Source organism: Calonectris borealis, chromosome 3 (assembly GCF_964195595.1).
Source record: "Calonectris borealis chromosome 3, bCalBor7.hap1.2, whole genome shotgun sequence".
NCBI classification, from domain to species: Eukaryota; Metazoa; Chordata; class Aves; order Procellariiformes; family Procellariidae; genus Calonectris; species Calonectris borealis.
Genome location: NC_134314.1, coordinates 108573598 through 108594952, shown reverse-complemented (window position 1 = coordinate 108594952; position 21355 = coordinate 108573598). Strand labels below are relative to the sequence as shown.

At 43.0% G+C, this 21355-nt stretch overlaps 1 protein-coding gene and 2 long non-coding RNA genes across 4 annotated transcripts in view; 2 read left to right on the top strand and 1 right to left on the bottom strand.

The window, feature by feature from the left end:
* Positions 1-4547: 4547 nt before the first annotated feature.
* Positions 4548-11396, top strand: LOC142080935 (uncharacterized). The gene is made up of 4 exons (XR_012673174.1): positions 4548-6469; positions 7003-8618; positions 9534-9636; positions 10337-11396. It is a non-coding gene; the product is annotated as an uncharacterized LOC142080935 (long non-coding RNA).
* On the bottom strand, positions 9364-15674 carry LOC142080934 (uncharacterized). The gene is made up of 3 exons (XR_012673173.1): positions 15424-15674; positions 11391-11695; positions 9364-9529 (listed from the first exon to the last, which is right to left on the bottom strand). It is a non-coding gene; the product is annotated as an uncharacterized LOC142080934 (long non-coding RNA).
* The window catches only part of LBR (lamin B receptor), a 25930-nt gene continuing 16453 nt past the window's right edge, over positions 11879-21355 (top strand). The window contains exons 1-2 of one of the 2 annotated variants that reach the window (XM_075147221.1): positions 11879-12164; positions 20579-20759. In XM_075147221.1, the coding sequence (XP_075003322.1) occupies positions 12160-12164; positions 20579-20759 (186 nt within the window). In that variant the 5' untranslated portion in view covers positions 11879-12159. Of the gene's footprint in view, positions 12165-15791; positions 16000-20578; positions 20760-21355 lie in introns of those variants that run through there. The other variant, XM_075147222.1, reaches the window with a different exon arrangement.

Below are 21355 nucleotides of genomic sequence, written 5' to 3'. Positions count from 1 at the left end.
TGCACATAATTATTTCTCTGTGGGCTGCCAGACCTGCTAATGATGCCGCGTCGGCTGGCGCTGCTGCGAGAGCCGAGGGCTGCGCGTTCGCTTCTGCGGAGCCTGAGGCCGGAGCACGGCTGGTGAGGGCGATGTAGGTCAGAGCAGCCTCAGGACTGCTTCGTGGGGGCACTAATGGTGCCTGGGGTTTTTGCATCGAGTTGGCAACAACATACTCCGTTAGGGCCCTTGCAGTCTCCTGGGCTTCCAGAAAAAGCGTATTCTTGTGCGTTTGTACTGTAGCTTTTGATTTGTGCGTCACCTGCAGCTTCTGATGAGATCCACTCCCTCAGGGTCCCCGAGGTTGATGGTTTTATGAACTCTCTCCAGATTAAAATTCAGCTGCTTGTTCAAAGTGTGATGCTCAGAACTCGATGCTGTTTCCTGATGAAAGAGCGTATCCAATTAGTTCCTCCAATTTACTGGCCAAAGCAGCCTTCCCAGCTTTCTGCACTATCTGGAAGCTGACGGTGAATCCAGTAAGCACAAAATCAATCTCTTCTGCGCTGCTCAGCGTCTTCCTATGTGAATTAACCTATGTGCAAATAGTAAATCTCATGATGCTGAAATTGATAAAAATTGAGACCTTGTATTACCACAGCTTGAAATTACTCTTGTTAAATGGTAGAGAAATATTTTTGCATTTCAGTTTATTAAACTCACGTTGCAGAAGTGTAATACAGTTAGTAACACACCAACGCTGTAGCACGGCAAATGCAGTCTTTGCTCTTGGAGGCCTCTACGCCCCATCAGGTACAGGTCACAAAACGGGCAAGGAAGCGACCACGAAAGAATCATCAGATCAAGATTTTATGCTGTGAGTATGATTTCCCATGAACAAGGGTGGGGAGGGAGAAAGAGCGGGGGTGAGAAGTGCCTCAACCTCAAGATTTCTTTTGCACAGCCTGTTTAAGACCAACACCCAGTAAATCGCACCCAGTTTTACTGGGTAAGCGGGGCACGAGCCCGAGAACAACATCAAAATCGGCCAGGACAAGGTCAGAGCTGCACGTGGGGAAGACTGCACAACCCCTGGCCCCCAAAACCACACGCACACGCGTACTCTCGCGCTGTCTCTCTGTATTCATCTCACTGTCTCGCAACCCTGTTCTCTGTCACGAGACTGCCCAGGAAAGCTGCTTAGCAAAGGTACACCTCACCCAAAGGTATACGGGGTGCTGCGGGGAGCCAGGGGCTATGCGAGTAAAGCTTTCCTGGTTCTCCACGTGGGCTCTCCACGGCGGTGCGGTGGCTGTCACCCCCGGCTGGTATCCCAGAGGGGGGCACTCGCAGGCTCCTGGCTTTGGAAGTGAGCTCAGGGTGCAGCGGGAGCCGGCTGTGGGGAAGGTATCCCTGATCCCGCCGGGTCAGGCTGCTCTGTGACGTAGCGCTGCCGTTCTCAGCCGATGAACCTTTGGTGAGCTGTGAGTGACTTCCGAGAAAACACAGAGGAGAATGAAGAAACGTAAGACTTTCGTTCAAAGTCCTACATCTGCGAAGCAGTGGCTTGCACTTCCATTGAAAATCCTGTTAGAAATCTGCAAACAGGAAAAAAAAAATTGAATACCGCAAGATATAGGCAAAGTCTAGCAAGTTGATAGAAAGTACATTTACTTTTTTTTTTTTTTTTTACCCTGCTAGGAAAAGGCAGGGATGGAGGCTTTACAGGCCATTTTTTCTCACGGATAATTGGCATGCTAATCCCAATGTGTTTAACACACACCTAGCATGACAGGTCAGAGCCTACACTGATTGCTTTGCTTTCTCCTGGTTTAATTGCACCACCTCAAACCAGAAACCACATGTTCACAGTGCTTGCTCTAACGTGCGTGAGAGGTACCGGTAAATGGTCCCTTGCGTTATCCTCTCCGGTTTTGTATGTGAGGTTGCTGTGGAGACGTGCTGCTTAGGATTTTTGCTGAGAAAAGCATAAGTTACCTTGAACTCTCACAGTGCTGCACAGTAGTCTGTCAGAGAGAGCGGCTAATGGAGTAAAACCATTCTCCCAGCCCTGACGTTTACAGGTTGGCTGTGTGCGTACACGTGTGAAATGCTGTTTCAGCTGGTTTTTAATGAGGAGAATGAGCTGAAGAACGAGGGGAGCTCACTTGCACACCCCTGGGCCAACCTGCTGCTTCATGAGACCTGCAGGCTGTTGCGGAGCTTTGGGGCTGGACACAAAAACACTTGGAGCTCACCTCTCGTCCCCAGATACGTATTTTAAAAGAGCAAACAGTGTGGCTGTTTTGACACTGAGAAATACCCTTTGGGTAATAATACAATAGTAACGCCGGCCCAGGGCAGCCTTCTCAACTCCAGCCAGTGCTGTAGTCATCAGCTTGTTAGATGTGCACAACAAATAAATCCTAATTTTTAGGTAGCATGTGAAAAAACAGGTTTACCAAGTATCATTCCCCTGTGTGTCTGTCTGTCTGCCTGTCTCAAGTTGCACTTGAGATGGCTTTCAGATGGCTTCCTCAAAGAAGAGAAAAAAGAAATACATGTACTGAGAGGGCGGTAGATTCAGGGTTCAAAAAGCACGTCACGCCGTCATCTAATCAATGGTAACTTCTGCAGTCACTGAATTGTCTATTTTTATCCAGACCTAGGCACTTCCCTGCAAACGTTAGGAATGAAAGCTCCTTGGATGGGGAGTTGGAATGGCCTCTGGAGTTGTAACAGACTGAATTTGCTGCTACAATTTCAATAGACAAAATTTAGAGGAAACTTTGTGTAAGCACTAGATAAAAATAATTTGTCAAGCTAGTGAATCAAAGCCTTTTTTTTTTTTTCCCCCCAGTCAGAACAATTCCTGGGTTTGTTAAGATACTGGGACAGTAAACTGTGGCGTAGGAATTGTTCTTCTGCCTCCCTGAAAGATTTTTCAAGGGGCCTCAGAAAGCAGAGGAGAGGAAGGGCTGGCTGCGGCGGTGGGCAGAGCCACCCTCCCCCGTGCCCAATGAGTCCCCAGTTCAGAGCCAACAGTTTGGGCTTGCAAACCGCTCCCGTGGTCTAGCGAAAGCCCCGTAACAACCTGATCGTGCAGAGTCCTCCGGTTCGGTTGGGCTGAAAACTGTGGAGGGGACTTGGTTGTCGTCGCTCGCTACCCAACGTCCTTTGGGGAAGGAGCAGAGCGATGTGCTCGCGCAGGCGGGACGGCCGCACGTCCGGGTGCTCTGCATCGTCCATCATCTTTCAGAGGGCTTCGGTAGAGAAGGATGAGACAGCTGAGAGGAGAGATGTTGAATGAAGGAAAGGGAAGAAACCAGGATAACTTCTGCAAGCCTTTTTCTTTCACGCTGTGAACACTGGGTGGGCTGTTCATCCCTAAAATAAGCCCCCAGCCTGTAGTAGCCGATGTCCGCAGGGAGCCAGTCACCGAGGCAGGACTTCAGTGCAAGCACATGAAGTAGACAGGCGAGGGGGCTGTTGGTACCCAGCTCAGCAGTAATCCTGCATAAACTACAGCAGCTGAAATCTGTACTCCAAAGGAACGTGAAATTATAGCAATACCAGCGAGGTGCGGAGTAGTCCGCAGCCTTGGTGTCCTATCGGATGTGGTTAATGCTCCCGTGTTTCTTGTCAGCATGACGGGCAGGACTCCAGCTTCCATCAATTTAGGTGAAGCTCCTGTTCTAGTTCCCACAAAAAGATTCTTCCTTAATGTTCTGTGTCTTTGTTAATTTTATCCCTAATACTTTTAAAGCATTATTTTGTTCTGTACCACATATACCAGAGAGCAAATACAGAGACTGTAAGAGTACTACAGCTGTGAATAAACTAGCTGTATTTTGTGCAAAAGATGTGTAATTCACTGCAGAATTTCTCCTCTCTGCCTTGTCCCATTTTTTCCCCACCTGTATGATCCTGCAGTACACCAACACCTGAGACCATAAGGTGAAGACCAGAGGCAGCTCACCATGACATTGGGGTCAGCGGTTTCTGTGAGAACATCTCTAAAACTGGTGTTTCTCCTGAGAGGTAACAGGTGGCATTAAAAAAAAAAAATCATCTCTTTTAATTTGTGGGGCTTCCAGGCCCCAAATGGATGGTCCTAAATCAAAGCCCCTCGATACTTTAGGCGTAGGAAACAAGTCTGTGTGTCTGTGGTGTCGCTGCAGGGATGCTGCTCTGGGAGCGGCACAGGGCTGCTTCTTCGCACCTCGAATCCTGTGTTCAGTTTTGGGCCCCTCACTACAAGAAGGACATGGAGGTGCTGGAGCGTGTCCAGAGAAGGGCAACGAAGCTGGTGAAGGGCCTGGAGCACAAGTCTTGTGAGGAGCGGCTGAGGGAACTGGGGCTGTTTAGCCTGGAGAAGAGGAGGCTGAGGGGAGACCTCATCGCTCTCTACAACTGCCTGAAAGGAGGTTGTAGCGAGGTGGGGGTTGGTCTCTTCTGCCAAGTAACAAGCGATAGGACAAGAGGAAATGGCCTCAAGTTGCGCCAAGGGAGGTTTAGATTGGACATTAGGAGAAATTTCTTTACTGCAAGAGTGGTCAGGCCTTGGAACAGGCTGCCCAGGGAAGTGGTGGAGTCACCATCCCTGGAAGTATTTAAAAGACGTGTAGATGAGGCGCTTAGGGACATGGTGTAGCGGACATGGTGTGTTGGGTTGACGGTTGGACACGATGATCTTAGAGGTCTTTTCCAAACTGTATGATTCTATGATTCTATGATTCCCTCCTGACGTCCCCCGCCGGGCCGCGCAGCCCAGCGCTTACACCCTGAGGATGAAATTCAGTTTAGCAGAAATGGTTGAGGGTTTGTTTTCCTCCTCACATGAAGCTACACAGATCCAGAGCACAACATCAAAGCTCAGCCCTGCTCCTCTGCCACTAGCGTAGATGCTAGGCAAGTTTGGCTGCTTTGTATGTGATAGAGAGAGGTGGGAAGAAATGTGCAAAGTAACGAAATAAAGAAAACTGCTTAAAAATGAAAAGCTTTTCTTTTCTTTCTTTTTTCTTTCCTTTTTTCTTTCCTTTTTTCTTTCCTTTTTTCTTTCCTTTTTTCTCTCCTTTTTTCTCTCCTTTTTTCGCTCCTTTTTTCTTTCTTCTTGCTTTTTTCCTTGCTTTTTTTTTCTCTTTCTTTTTGTGTTTTGTTTTACACTTGCACTTTGGCATGTTCCCAAATTGGGTGGATTGCAGCAGCTTAGGAGAAATTACTGGGACAAACCGGACTCCTGAAGGGCGTATCTCAGAATCACCCTCGCTAGGGCAGCTGCCGAGGATGCCCGCGGTACAATACTTTTCCTGTTTGAGGAGCAAAACAATAAGGCCCAGGCACGTTCCTTCTGGAAACGCTTGTTTATAGGCAAAATTTTTACACATTGAATGTGCTGAAGCTATAAACTAGATTTTAACTGCGTTGTGTAGATTTCAAGTAAAAAGTACTTTTCAGAATTGCAGAGAAAGCTCATCGCTGGCTTTACCAAGTAAAATTTTTATTATAAAATTTCTGAAATGTTTATATTACATATATATAAAATAAATGGGGTTTTATATTATAAATGCCATAATAATAAATTATACAATTGTGCATAATTGTATCGTTATTAATTTTATATTAATTGTATATTGTGGGTTATGTGCAATATATAGACCATATAATTATATAAATTTGCACTTACAAATTCCTTACGTATTTATAAACACAGTTTCTTACACGTTTATAAGCCTGTAATCTCTGATTTGCTCGGCATGGTTTGTTAACTATTGAGTTAAAGGCGGCTTCTCTCAAGCGCGTGACTCGGCTCCTCCCCGGCCCTCCGGGAGCTGTGCTCGTCGTCTCTTTGCATGCACATGAACAGCGGCATCGCAAAGCCGAAACAGAGCAGCGCGGCCCATGTGCCTGCTCTACCACGCTAATAAAAATAAAGTAAAAGAAATAGGATAAGTAGGCATAAGTCTCTAAAGGCTAGCAGGGCTCTCATTTTGGGAAGGGAAGTCAGTGGCAATCACTGGTGCTGATTTATTCAGAACCAGGGAGCGAGGAGGGAAGCAAACCAGAAGCTGGGTTCCCTTTTGCAGTTAAGTGCTCATGTTAACTCCTTGTGCCTGCTCTGGGGGGGACAGGAAGGTTTAGACACGTACAGTTAATGAACAAAGCAACTGAATAAATACAAAGGGGCCAAACAAGTTAGCATTTCGCATTTTTTGTGGGTCTTCCGAGAGGTTGTATACAGTAACCGGGGGATAGACTGGGGTGCGGGGAGGGTCTCGGCGCTTTGAAAAGCGGAAATTCCCCTCTCCCCACGAAGGAAACGTGCCGCGCTTCAGAAGGCTCAAGAAGTGGTTGGCAGCTGCATGCAGGAAGAGAAAATCGTCTCATCTTGAACTTGAAAGCAAAACTCGGTTTCAAGCGAACACTAAAGCAGCAGCGTGATTGGCGAAGCTTACCGTTTGGGTGACCTATACAGTGTCTTCACTGAAATGTAAGTATGTAGGTAAGAAAGCATTTAGAGAAAGGCCTTTCCCTGAGGATTTCTTTTGAAGCAATACTAAAAGCCTCCCAGATTTTGTGCATTTATGAATTTGACATTTTTAAAGTGAGGGCTGCAGGGGGAAGGTGGGACTGCGAGCAAACCTGGTTCAATAGCTGTCCACAAACCAGCTTTAGCGGCCTGAACATTGTAAGGTGTTTCCAGATACTTCGAATAGGAACATTTTTGCCACCCAAGGCTATGTGAGCCACCGGGAGTATTTGAAAAATATATTTTCATGTCAACTGATGCTGGTTTATCCTCTCTGATTGCACAGGGGAAAAAAAAATCTCTCCTTCAAACTTGAAAATACTTTAAAACCCCAGCTTTGAAGCAAGGCTTGAGGACGCAGGGATGATCTCCTGATTTCTGTTTAGCCTTGCCTAAAGCTATCTGCTTCAGCCTGCAAAAGCAGCCCGGCTTTTTTGGCCATCAGCAGCTGCTCTGCGACTCCATTGGGTTTTTTTTTTTTCTCCCTCTCTCAGGGGAAAGCTCGCATGGTGTCTCAAGTGCTGAAGTGCCAGGCAAACACGGGGCAGATGCTGCAGCTCCACAGAGCCCGAACTCAGCCAGTCCAGGAAATCGCTTTGCAGCCGGCTGCCCTGCGCCACCACAGCTTCACCAAAAGGCCGGTGCGATGTCGGCAAAGGTCGTAACTGGGGGAAACGTGCTCTGAGTAATGTTTTTATATATAGCAGAGAAGAAAGGAACAGAGAAGTAACAGAGCAAATCGGGTATTTTTTAGATTGCAGTGTGTTTTCCAGACTTGGTTCTGCAGTCGCCTTTGCGCTGCAAGGTCCTCCTGCCATGTGCCGTTGCTTTCATCAGGAGCGTGTGTGTGTAAGATGAGTAACGCCAATGCCTTACGGGAATAACCTCCCAGCCACACAACAGCAGCTTCACCTTACAGAAACAGAGTAAAAAGGAAAATGAGTCCAGCACAGACCAGTTTTACGCGCTGCTGAGATCTGTGGGTCTTCCAGCACGCGGGCTTGTGCACCACCGTGGCTCTGGTCGTCGTAGTGGGAGGGATCCATCCAGGCCAGGTCAGCCCGGAGTCATTTTGAAGGGAAAGCACACTTTAAAAAAGTAAATAGAGTGAGTCATGTTGCCTGTTGGCATAAATGCAAAGCACGTAGGAGCAGGAAGCATCTTTGTTTTTGCACACAGGAGGGTGCTTTCAGGTCAGGTTATCGCTGAGGTGCATTTCTGGCCAAGCAAAATACCGGCTTGCTCCAGCAGCAACACCGTCCTATCTAGCAGGGGGGAAGCAATTTCATGCAGTTCAATATCAGGTACCAGTGAATTTAGTTTTTTATATTTAAAACTGTATTTAACAACCATGCATCTTAAACCAGAATCCTGCCACCTACTGCCCACAAAAATGCCAGCTGCATTGTGTGCACAGCGGTCTAATTCTGGCCTTAAAAACCTCGTCAAAGCCCTCTGGGACTGCTCAGCCCTGCGCAGGCTGGGAAAAATATTTGTGAGCCGCCTGAATTGCCCTACCGGGACTCTTAGCCAAGGTACCCATGTCTGTGGCTATGGTAGCTTTCTTTGAGAACAAAATGTAGTTTCCTTTTGTGCGTGTGTGGTTAAATAGCGCTGAACAAATAAACATTGTGTGGGAATTGGTCATAACAGAACTACTTTTTTTTAATTTTATTTAAATATCTGAGTCATTCGTATCAGAACACTGACCTGTTTATTGCTTAGGAATGCCTGCGACTGCTATCTGAAACTTGAAAATTACAGATGTATCCACGGCAGGAACAGATGACTATTGCATTAACAGCCAGGGATGATTCTGCACCTAAAATTTAGCATAAGAAAGAATTGTCTGAAAACTGGCAGTCTGCCTAGTGCTGGAATTATGAATTCGATTTTTAGTATTGTTTAGGCTAGAAACCATCCTAATTATCCTTTCTCCTTTAATTAAATGAGAAGTCTGACAGTAGCCTCTGCTTCCCATAGCTCATGTTTTGGGCTCAGCTCATCCTGCCTTGCAAATGGGAGAACTGGAGAGAAACGGGGAAGAGAGACAAAGAAAAAGAGAAGACTCTGAAGTCTGCAACTATCTTTGCCTCTTATCTGTCTCCAGGTACGGGCTCACTGGAACTTTTCACATCAACGTTGTCTTTTGTTCCAGGTGTTCACTGTTAACCAAGAATTTGGAGATCAAGTTATTGTTGTGTTATAAATGGGCCACGTATAAAGTGATGGCCAGAGTATAGATACATAGACTTTAAAATGTAGGGAAGGAAAGTAAGAAAGATTTATGGAAATGAGGGAGGCGTAGGCTTGTACAGACAAATTCTGCCCCAAAGGGTTCCAATTAATTTACTTGAAGTTGCTTCTAATGAAACTATCTTTATGTGGATATGTTTTGTAACAAGAATCTTAAAAGTTGAGTGATGAAAAATGCCTAGGAAAGATCACACATACACATTGAAGCTCTGCTCTAATACTTACTTACTACTAATATTTATTAAAATGCATAACTTGATGCACGTATGCTAGTTTGGATTTTAGGAATCTTTTCTTTTGTCCAGCTGTATTGGGCAGTTTCAGTGGCAAATACTAAAAAACTAAGGTGAACCCAGTCCAAATGTCACATGCCGAATTTACAGTTTTGGTGGCCACGTTTGAATGAATCTTCCTTTTTTTTTTGTTTCTTGCCAGCATCTGTTTAAAGCCTCCATCTTGAGCAAACACAGTGGAAAAATTAAGTACATGTATATATGTTAACATGCTAGTAGAAATATAGCTGTTGAAGTTCAAAGAGTTAATTAACATTTAAATTACTGTATTGAAAAAAAAAAAATAAACAGGACTAGTTGAACAGGTTTAATGAGAGAAGAAGTCAATTTAATTGAGAGTAGATATGCAGCAATACCAGCTCCTAAAGCCAAGGTACGTGAGCTCATCTTTTGCGAGATGCATCAAGCTGATTTCTTCATTTATTGCTTTTGGTTTGGGCCTGCATGTTTCAGTAATTAGATTTTTTTTTTCCTAGAAAAAGAAGATGAGAGGTGTAAGGATAGCAGTAGCACCACATACAAGAAACTGAATATGAGCGCCATGTTAAATAAAAGAATTTCTTTGGTGTCTGTACTCTGGTAAGAAATTTTTCATCTTTTCTATACATCCCATTGCTAGAAATATTTGTTACAAATATTTGCCCTATTTTACCCAAATTATTTTCCTCAAATATTTCCTCCCAGAAGTACAGTGCTTTCCTTTTTTTAATTCAATTAAAATCATTACAGTGAATTTTTAATACAAATTTGAAAACTGGCTTTGGGTGCAATATTCCACCTTGACGCAATGCCTCGCACGCCGCTGGCCTGGCCCAGTCTGCAGCCTCACTGTTTACCCCTGCCTGGCTGAGCACCAGCGGCTCCACCGCTTGTTCACTCTGGACCAACAGCACGTTGCCCTCTGCAGCTTCTGTTTTGAATATTAGTTTCAGCCTCTTGAATATTAGTTTCAGCTACTGCAGAAGTTGTGCATACTGCCAGCCACAGGCATAAAAATCATGAATTGCCTCAAACAATAAGGCTGGAGAGCTAACATTTTTGTTCACTCTTTATACATATACATATATATGTATGTATAATATATACACGCACACACACGTATACATGTGTACTTGTTTGGGTTGTCACTTCAAAGCCTTTGGGTTCTGCCTGTTTTGTGTTTGCCAAGGTTTGTGGTTTGGTTTTTTTCCAGACACCAGGGTGCCTTCATGGTTTAGGGACGTAACATTGTTAGTGTGCTATAAATGGGGATCAAGGCCAACTTTCTCCCTTCATCCAGGGCAGGTTGTCACACAGGAACCAGGAGAAGGTAAGTTCTGTCCCTCCCATCCTGCGGAGATGCCAGATGGCTGCAGTGTGAGCTGAAGTCACCCTCTGCTCTGTCACCTCTTTCTGAAGACTAGAGGATACTGGTTCAAAAGCCAGAAGCCTTCTGTGAAACTGCTTGTGAGTCAGGGGGTGCCTGGGAGGTGAGAGTGGCTTTTCTTTGTATTTTAAAGTAATAAAGTTTTCTATCTTTCTCTAGAATTAAAACCACTTTCTGTTTAAACATTTACAATTCTTTAATGCATGTACCTCCAACACATCTTACAAATACTTGGAAATACTGTAGTCTGTGTTTTCCATAAGCCTTCAGAAAATTGACTGTTTCCAGGGCTTACTGCTGGAGTAATTTAAGTTGTGCTGCAAAAATGGGAAGGTAAGCGGCCCAGCAGAAGATACAGTAGCCAAAACTCTTATCTCAAGACCCATTGCTTGGAGAATTGCATCAACTTCCCTTAGTCAATAATGAGTCTTATTTATAAATTCACATACAATACAGAAAGGAAGCTTGTTGCACTATTGTGGAGATCAAAGTTTCAACGTGTTTTTTTTTCTCCTTCTCCTGTTTATAGAACTGAAGTCAGTTTGCATGTATCTGTATTCCTCTCCTTATTGCTGAACCCAGCATGCTTGATAGCCTTGGGCATTTTTTAAAGCTGTTTCTAAAGATAAACATTTTGCAAAAATTCCCAGAATGCAAGTGCTCAACTTAATTTACCCAGAGCCGTACTGTTTACTAGCAGGCTATTCCTTTATAGGGGGTTTTAAGTTCCAATTCGATGTATCATAAATTAATATATAATGAGAAACTTCTTCTACGGTCAAGAGCGGAATCCCTGCCTTACTGAGGTCCGTACAAACAAAACCTCTATTGATTTAGTTCAATAAAATTCAGAGGTTAATCCCAAATCTCTTGCTCCTTTTTTAAGAACCACTCTATCACTGAAGAAATATGAATAAAATTACATATACTAATCAAAACAATCCCCAAAGTGCCTGAGCACACTCACATTCTTTAATCTTCACAACAGCTTTAAAAAGTGGATGTCCTCAGTTTTTCAACAGCTGTTTGAGAAGCAGAGAGGAGATGTTTTTTGTCAATGTGCAGAACTCCATCTGGCTTTTCTCCCAGGTTATGCTTTGTGATCTAAAATGGACAACGCATGTGTTCATCACCGTCTACTTGGCCACAGCAGGTAACGGCTCGGCTGCGTGTGTCGTGAAGACAGCTGCCAGCTTGGAAATTTCTTCTTCCCATGGAAACAGTAGAGGTATTTTCACTAGACAGGCTAGGATGCTCTGATCATATATAATACTAGAGAGAAGGAGAAAGAGAAAGCATATAGTGTGTGTCTATATAAACTATAGTCTATATAGTATATGCATATCGTACACATATATATAAATGCATGGTTTTTTTTAACAGACTATAAAAAAACCTGCTTTACTATGAGTCTTAGGGGTGTTTTCTTCCACAGAAGCACAGAGCTAATCAGGAGAGGAAATAGAAGCTGATTACCCCACCCACCTCTGAAGCCTCTGCTAAAGCCATTCATCATAATGCTTCTCAACCTTCTTGGGTTGGCGACTTTATAGGAGGACTCATTTTTGCAACCTTTTTACAGCACCTCTAAAAAATAACGGTAAAATAACCCCAAGGTAACAATAATACTTGTCTTAAGCACAGAGATGGCTAGGTATGATATGGACACATGGAAGTTCCCCGGACACCTAGGCTGTTAGATCTGTGGGACTGAAAAAGATCAACTTTGACCAGAAATGTTGTAAGTATTTCAGAGCTAAACAAATTTAGGGGAGTTTATGGTCAGCTCTTATTGCTGCAGTGTGTTAAGGTTGTATTTCCTGAGTATTGGAAATATTTGTATACTTTTCCCCTAATGCTGCGTAAGTGGTTTGGTGAATTTAAAGTGGGTTTAATTCTGTGAAAGATAGGTACTGGTATCAGAATTGTCTTTTTTTAATATTTATATTTTAAAAAAATCAAAATCTGCATCTTATGACATTAAAAGAGGTAAGTAGATGGACAGAAACTGTAAAAATGAATCTAAGAACTTTATTTGCAATGAAAGTTTAGTTAATTTTTTTGTCTTTAAACTCTTGGAATGAGAACACTTCTGAGATGGGATTTATTTTACTTATCAGCCACAAACATTTTCATGTAAAATGAAAAATAGAAAGGGAAAAAAATGCAAGATAGACATTGACTATGCAAACATTATTATGTAACAATGAAAAATAAAGGTCAAAGGATTTATAGTAAAATTTAGCGTTTCAGGAAGTGTTTACAGATCATTAATTAAAAGAAGACAGGTTGGATAAAACCTGAATTTAGTTCCATAGACTTGTCTTATCTGAGGGCTCTACTGTGAGACCTGAGTTTTCATATGGTATTGAGAAAGCAGACAGTTATGAGTCTCCAGATGTATTAGCCTAAATATCAGTACACACAGTAATACCAATAATTCATAATATCATAGGCAGCAATAACCTGGTAACTAACAATTCGGAGGACTTTAATGGTCACCAATTCTGAGCCGTAACTAACTAGAGTTAATATCCCAGTATTTTTTAAAATATCTTTTATTAAATTAAAGATAACTTAATATCTTGGGATACTAAATTCAGTGCCTCCAGTCTTAGAGGGGTTCATCGTTTGGAGAGAGGTCCTCTGTAAAGCCAACCTGTTCTCCCAAGGCCAGTCAGTACAACTGAACTTCCTGGGACTACTTAAGTATGTAACACCATGCAAGTAAGCATAGCCTATAGAGGCCTTCCTAGCCGTTAATTAGTCCTGCAGAAAATCTCAAATGCCACTTTGACAACACTCAGATTTTACAGAGTACAGATAATATTATTCATATTAAATTTCTACATGGCCAACTATTTTATAACTTCTCTTAAACGCAAGCACTTTTTACTGCTAAGAGTGTGTCCCAAGGAGACTTGAGAATCATAACTTATATCTGAAGCAATTTTTCCGGGCCCTTGCTGGAGGAGAGTAAAATAATCCCATTTTTGGTTATCATCAGTGTTGTTTTCCACCACTCTCCTGAGCCTTGTCACAGTTAACACCCACTGCTCACTGCTTTTTAAATGGCTCCTTCCAAAACCCCTGCCCTCTTTCTACCTCCAGCTGAAGAGTATTTCAGAGACAGGAATCAGAGAAGGAAAGGTGGCAGGCAGCCTTGGCGGGACCAGCTCCAGCACCAGAGCCCTCTTACACTTCTTACTGGAATCAAAAGAAGAACTGAGGGTTGAATTTTGAAGGATCAACATCTTACGGGGACACAGCTGTTGTGGTGTTGTCAGGTAGATGTGATATTGTAGTGCTTGATATTTATCATTGAAATGAAAGCCTGGAAAATTCTTTTCTCAGTTTTATGTTGTGGGATTGAGATGCTCAATGTGTAGATTGGCAAATTTCTCTGCTTCCAAGTCCTTTATACAGACACTGAAAACCTAACTTGCAGCAGTGCACAGGTAATATCATTTTGATAGTGATGGTCTGACTGGATTTCACATTTGTCCCATTTAATAGTTGACCTGTGATGGTCCCATAAATACTTCCAAAATAATCTCTCAAATGTATACCAATTACCAACAGGTTCACTGGCAGAATTGCAATAAACAGTTCTTAATGGCCCGATAGCTTTCTAATCCAGGTTCAATAAACAACCCCAAAACCAAACCATTACTCTGAAGGCATGTGTATATAAGAAATTTAACTCTATCTCAGGTGAAACCAAGACAATTCTCTAAATGACAAACTGAAAACCTTCATATTTATGCATAGTAATTGTAGGCCTCTGTTGCCAACAGAATGAAGCAGGCTTATTCCAAGCATTAGTTGCTGTAATTAAGACATCTACTGAAAACATTTCTTAACATTATAATTGTAAACTGTGCAATACTAATAAAGCAAAAATCTTAGCTGGAACCAAAAACATTCATTATCTGAAACCAGAAATGAAGCTTCAGTTACATTCTTTTGCATCGTAAGTTATCCAATGTCTTTCAGATAAAAGCTGATTGACTTAACAGAAGTAAAGAACAAATTTATTCTGACTACATTTATTTAAATCTATGCTTAAACATAACTCTGGTTTGACTGAGTAACTTTTAATCTCATTTAGACGCCTCTTATTGCATCATGTAGTGAAAAATATAATGAATGCATAAGGAAATACAACCTGACCTATTTGGTATAAAAAAAGGGGGGATACAAAATTTAAAAAAAAATTGCTCGGGAAAATTAAAAAGTTCAGGGCCAAACGAGGCAGAATAAATAGTAAAATATATTTTTAAAAATAATTCATATGTGAAGGCCCATTTCCTGCACTCCCTTAGATAAAAAGCTTGCCATACTGTTAATTCAAACATTATCGCTAGAAACTTAAAAAAAAAAAACACCTCACAAATTTGTGAGCAAATAAATAACAGTAAATCTCAGACAAGTTAAGCCCATAGTTACCATAGGCCCTATTTATGCCTGTTTGGTTTTGGTTGTGGCTTTTGGGTGGTTTTTTTGTTTTGTTGTGATGTTGTGTTTGTTTTTTTAATCTGAGATTTTTCTGTGTTTGTGTGGTATTGCCAGTCTTCTATATTGGAAAACGGTGGTCTTGTCTTTCGGGAATTTTCCTTGATTTGGGAAGCTTTATTAGGCCAGAATATGACTTGTCAGCCTGTGTCCAAATTTAGACAGTTTGGGAGATCCATAAACATTGTACAAACACAAACATGTCCGTATTTCATGCTTCAAGGACTGCATTGTTTCTAAGATCCAAACACTTGAAACAATTTATTTTACATTAAAACTCACCGCGCACGACAACTCGTTAACTTTTTCACAACCTATTTCTCTCCTGCCTGCTGAAGTATTGCTTAGCCTTCCTGATTTCAAAACCTGCCAGGAACTTGAATGGCCTTTCTGGAAAAGTTGCCTCAAAAAAGACCAGCGGTAACCACACCCCGCTGCTTTTTTGCCCTTTTTTTTGGGGGGGGGAGGGAGGAGGGGGCGTTTACCACGTTAGCCTCGTTGGGTGCACGACTGCCTGGAGCACGAGCAGTTGTTCAGTCAGTGTAGGAGCAGTCGCGGTCTCCCCGCCTCAAACGCCGCCGAGACCGCAAGTGCTCCGTATACAAACGCCCCGGTTTTGTTTACCGCCCGGCGGCGGGGCCTGTGTGGCGCAGAACGCCTGAGGCGGCTCCCGCCGCCGCGATGGCGACCGCTGCCTTTCATCCCCGCTCTCCCTCCCCGAGCTTCTCCTCCCCTCCCCACTCCCACCCGTTATCAGCCCCGTCGTCGCCGTGAGGGGGCCGAACCGCCCCGCTCGTCCCCTCAACCGGGGCGGGCGGGCCTCGGGCGGGAGGACCGCGCCATCGCGCGGCAGCCAATAGCGTGCGGCCACCCACGATTCAAACGGCGCATCGTGGCCAATAGGCGCGGTTGGCGGGCGGGGCAAGGGGGCGGACCGTTGCGCGGCCGTAACCGTCGCTCAGGGCGGTTGTTCCCTTCAGCGGAGAGCGCCGCGCTCGGGCCCCGGCTCCCGCTGTTCCGCGGAAGCGCCTCCTGCCCGGCCCGGTGGGGGCGGGCGCCAGGTAAGGGAATGGCGGCACCGGGGCAGGCGCGGGCCGGGACACACCCCCCCCTCCGCGGCCTTCCCGGGGGGAAGCGCTCCGGCCAATCGCCGCTGCCGCCTCTCTCCGCCCCCATGCGCGGGCGTCGGGCCGCGGCCCTGCTCAGGCCTCTCTCCCGGTGGGCGGACGAGCAGAGCCCTTTTCCCCTGCCCGGACCGTTTGCTTGGGCCCTGGGGGTAGGGGGGCTGGGCTCCTCCGCTTTGTTCGGGACGCCGCCGTCCCCTACGCAGCGACACCGCGACACCGAGCCCGGCGCGGGGAAAGGCCGCGGCCACCCGGTGTGGTGGGGGCGCGTCGTGGGAGAGGCGCAGAGGGGAGGCCTGGCCCGGCGCGGCCCCTCCCTTTCCCTACGGCGGAGGCCGCGCGCCAGGCCCGGGCCGGGAGTGCGGTTGGGGCGGGGCCGCGAAGCGGGGCCGAGGGGCCGGGCCTCCCCCGGCACGCGGGTCCCTTCCTGTCAACACCGCGCCGCCGCGGCCTTCACCCCGCTGCCTTTCGCGGCCCTGCGTGGGGACTTCAAGTTCCTGACGCTTTCCCTCCACTTTCAGTGCTTCTGATGAAAAGCTTTTTTAAAGGGAAAAACCTCGTTTCCTTGCCTGAGGATTGATAGGTTTTTATTTTACCTTGAGGTTTATTTGTGCTTGTTTTTAGCGGTGAAGCTAATTTGGCTGTTTAGTCGAGCCGAGCTTGAATAGTGGTAGATGCCTCCACCATTATGGAGGTAGAGAGCTAGAAATGTGGAATGAGTAATGGTGATCCTGAAAAGGTCTTGAACAGCTTGGTCTCTTCGGTGAATTCAGTAGTAACTTTCTGTGTAGGAAGCTGTGCCTTGACTGTCAATGTTTTCTTTATTTTCCTGCATTTCTTCTTTTCTTGCATTCAGCTGCCGCCCTCCTCTCACATACACAACGCTATCTACCAGTGGTGAGATGTTAGTAAGTAGAACCACTGGATATGTATGAACTTTGCTCTTCCAAAAGGGAAAACTTTCTTTAGTGTTTTTTTTAATTTATTTCTCAATTAAAACTGTGCACCCAACTGCTGGTGATGTGGTACGATCTTCTAGTGACTACAAGTTAGCACTCTTTTTCTTCTTATTTTCTTGACAGGAGTGAAATATTTTTCCACGTATCTAGTGAGAGGGTCATTAAGAAAGACCAGAAATGGATGTATGGGGCAATATGTTCCTCTGCCATGTTTCTTTTTAATTGTTTCATTCTTGGTTGAGTCAGCAGTAGCTTTCCTTCTTGACTAACTTTTAAGCTCCAGGGAGTTTTGCATTAATTGTCTTGGCTTGGTGTAGGATACAAAATCCTTCCGAGCCATTCCCTTAGAGTCTGGGTTCCTAAAGGAAAATCATAATGGTGCAGAAAACACAAATTTCATCTTGGGAGTAAGTGAATACACTTGCAATCAGGTATCTGTACAATACAGGGCTCATTGTATGAAATAATTTTCTTTTGAGGTCACTTGGATATATTTTATAATTTTGAAGCCCTGTGAATTAAAGTTTGTATAGGACTACTGTGAACATTAGGCTGATGCCAACTGATACCCTGAAAATTATCAGGGGTGTGTGTGGAGCTTTAAAGAGCAGTAAATTCAAAATGTAATTTCTAAACTGTATTTTTTTTAATGACTTCCTATCTTTATTTTTCTTGATGCCAGTAATAGTTTTTGTTACCTGAACAAATGATGAAGGCTGCCTTTAAAAGGTGTAGCTTTTTGAAGTGGGATATATGGAATAAGGTTTGCAAACCTCCCTCACAGGAGGCACAGGGATGCAGAACAAAGTGGTAATTTTTGATAGGGTAAGAAGTAATATTTACTTTTTTTAGTGTTTAATGTTTGATCTCATTATTAAGCTTTAATATTTAAGGAAAAAAATGGAAAAATAAGTAGATCTTTCCATGAATAAGATTTTTCATTACTTTTGAATTGCAGGATAATATTTCCACTTGCTTAAATTTATTTTTTATTCTGGAATTTCATATCGTTGATATCTACCTCAGGCTGAATTACATAACATTGATTTAGCGTCAGGTCCTTCAACCACATTTTCCAACTTCTTAAAACTAACTTCAGCTCCTTTTGAGAACAAGGTTGGGGGAGGGGAAGGTCTTTCTGCCTTTAAAAAGAATTAAATCATCAGGTTACTTCTTCTTTGGGCTGTCTTCATGTTTGTGTACAAAAATGCTGGGTTTTGAAGTTTGGCAGAGAATTGCATTTTATTATCCCTATGAAATTATATCTAAATTTTGAAGTGGTTGTTGTAAAAATCAGTGCTTAGTAACAACTTTGTGAAAAATTGTTTCCCTTTTTCAAAAAGGACTTAAACTCCAAAGATTCTGTTTTTCACAACTTTGTCTTAGGATCTGGCAGCTTTGTCCTGGTCAGGCTCTGAGTTTACAGATGGTGCCTGAGGTGTTCCAGGTCAAGAGGAGAAACAGTTGGCTGGAGTGTAGGAAGTACAACAGCAAAGAGGAAATGAAGTAATAGATTAGATGATGACATCTGGTGAAAGCTATGACTGGACTTGGTGGAGGACTGGTGTTTAGACTATTTATGGAAGAGGAGGAAGAAGCTGGAACTGTGCGAGAGACTAGGGAAAGACCAGTAGTAGACGTGGATCTCCTGAAGAACTGTCTTTTGGGTGAGAAAACTGGACAAGGACACAGAGACAGGATTCAGATCAGATCTTGAGCCCAGAGGTGGCAAAGAGGAACTGGAACTAGCTTGGTGAACAAGGGCAGAAAAGGCAGAAAATCCCCAAGGAATTAAAGGGCGGTAAGGAGAGAATGGAGAATTATTCGAAATGAAAAGAAGGAAATTGTATTTCACGGAGTCATAAGAAACAAGGGTATGAATTTGAGGTGGTTAAGCTGAGTCAGAGGAGTGAGAATTCAGAAAGAAAAGTAACGAGACTGGGACAAGAAACGCTAGGTGGAAGACAGGTGAGCTGGAAGAACGTGTGCCTACAAGCATAGACTAGAACTCTGGTAATTTTTCCAACTGGCAAGTATCAGTGAAACCAAATGATAAAACTTAGCTCTTTTTGCTCCTTCAAATATTATACAGCAAAGGAGATGGCCAGATGTTTCTGTTCTGAAGCAATTAGGAATATTAGCAGTAAAATCCACATGAGGGAATTTTGCCAAGTTTTTGATTTCTTCTTTGACTTGGAGAGCTACACAGGTGTAAAATCTAACAGCAGCAGCAGCTTTGCTGCTTCAGGAAATGCCAGAATGAAAGCTGATTGAAAAGCCTCACTTAGCCCCAGCCCTCAATGTGTCACGACGGTCTGTGATTGCATATTAACAGTATTTTTTGCCAAAGAATCTAACTTTTCACTGCAGGTTAGCTAATGTATAGTGAATGAGTATCTAGTTAAATATTTGGTTTTACCTCATTTTGTGTGGCTTCACATCTTATTTATAGCAAACAAGTTAAAATGCTTTGAAACAAAAATATTTGCTAGTTTCTTTGTTCTGCCCCTCCCCATTCTGAGTTCCTATGTTCATCATGCAAATGGTGATAATGCATGAGTTAGTATGTATTTTACCTTAGACTTTTAAGATACCCTCACTTTATATGTTGGGGCCTGAGTCACAGAAGTTCAGGTTAAAAGTATCTTCTGCTGTGGACACCTGTTTTCAGATGGCAATGACATAATACAAGGCACTCTTCAAAGAGTTATACAGGACTTTACATTTAAAAATGTAACTTCCTTTAAGTTGCAGTTGCGTGTGTTTTTTTCCCATCGTCCTGGTATGGTGGACCAAGGGTGGTAGTCACTTAAATCCTGTTTTGATAGTATCAAGTAAAAACCTTATGGTGCAGACAGGAGGATAGAATTTAGTTTTTTGGGATATTATGTAATTGCTCTGATGCTGTACTTTGTTTTCCTACAGGCCCCTGCAAAATGCATTACATGCCTTGTGCTAAATAGGTGGAAAAGAGAAAATATTCAACCCAGACTGGAGCCTAAATTCTGGTGTTTCCTAACTTTTGAGTGTTTGGCATAACAAATTGAAGAAAGTATGTAATGTGGCTGTGTGTACTGAATAGATTTGAGAAATTTTATTTTAACATTTAGAAATCATCACTTTGTAATTTTTGTAGAACCACAGGAAAAGAGGGTTAGAGGACACTTAGATACCATCTAATTTACTTTTTTCCCTCTAGATAAGATCAAGTACATTTATGTAATTTTGGTCAAATATATGCTTTGCCTGGTTTTGGTGGTCTCTGATGATAGAGATTGTATATCATAGCTGAATACTGGTGTAGATGTACTATTAATACATTTTAACATTTTTTCATAACATCTAACTTCAATCTTTGCTGTATTTTTGCTATTCTGTCTACTATTAATTTGGCAAATAGGTCATCTTTTTTTCTTACCAGGCAGCTTTTTGCGTATTTAAGGTGAAGAGTTTACTTTAAAGTTTCCCTGTTCCAGCCTAAATGATATGGAAAGAGAGTAGGGAGGAATTAAGCCTAATGTTTAGCTGCCATATGTATTGATTTATTTCTTTCCTAGGGATTCCTTTTGGAAAATGCCAAACCGGAAGTTTGCTGATGGCGAGGTAGTGATGGGCCGTTGGCCAGGAAGTGTCCTGTACTATGAAGTACAAGTGGCTAGTTACGATGATGTTTCTCATCTTTATACTGTTAAGTACAAAGATGGGACTGAACTTGCGTTGAAAGAAAGTGATATAAGGGTGAGTACACGTTTATAATTATGAGTATTTCTAATGGAAGATTATATTGATTTTGTGATGTAGATAAAAATACAATTTATAATTGGATAGTTGCCTTGCAAGTTTTCATTAACTGTGTCTTCATGGAATTGGTGCTAAATAATAGCTCTTTCCTACGTGACATCTCAAGTAGAAGTTCAGAATGCTGACCCTATCTTTAAAGAAGTGTGATTGTTTTCTTTATGTTGAAAAAACAGTGATACATTTGGGGAAAAATAAATCTGATTGTTCAGGAACTCTATAGCATGATTGTTCATGAAAAATTGTTTTTGAGTAGCTTGTAAAGCTAGTAATCAGAGGGTTGATACTAATTGGACTTTTTTCCACTTCTAAATAAGAAAATTTGAAAACAAATGCAAGCATGTAGTTAAGGATCGCTGTAAATATAAATAGCGCATACTCTTTAAGCCCATATTTAAAATATCTGTGAATAGCTTGTACTAGGTTTTAGGTCCCAAAGGTTTCGTAAGGTATTTTGCTCTATTTGTGACAATTAGGGACACTTGAAAAAGGGTCATGTCATACGTATATGAGCACATCCCTTCCTCTTTACATAT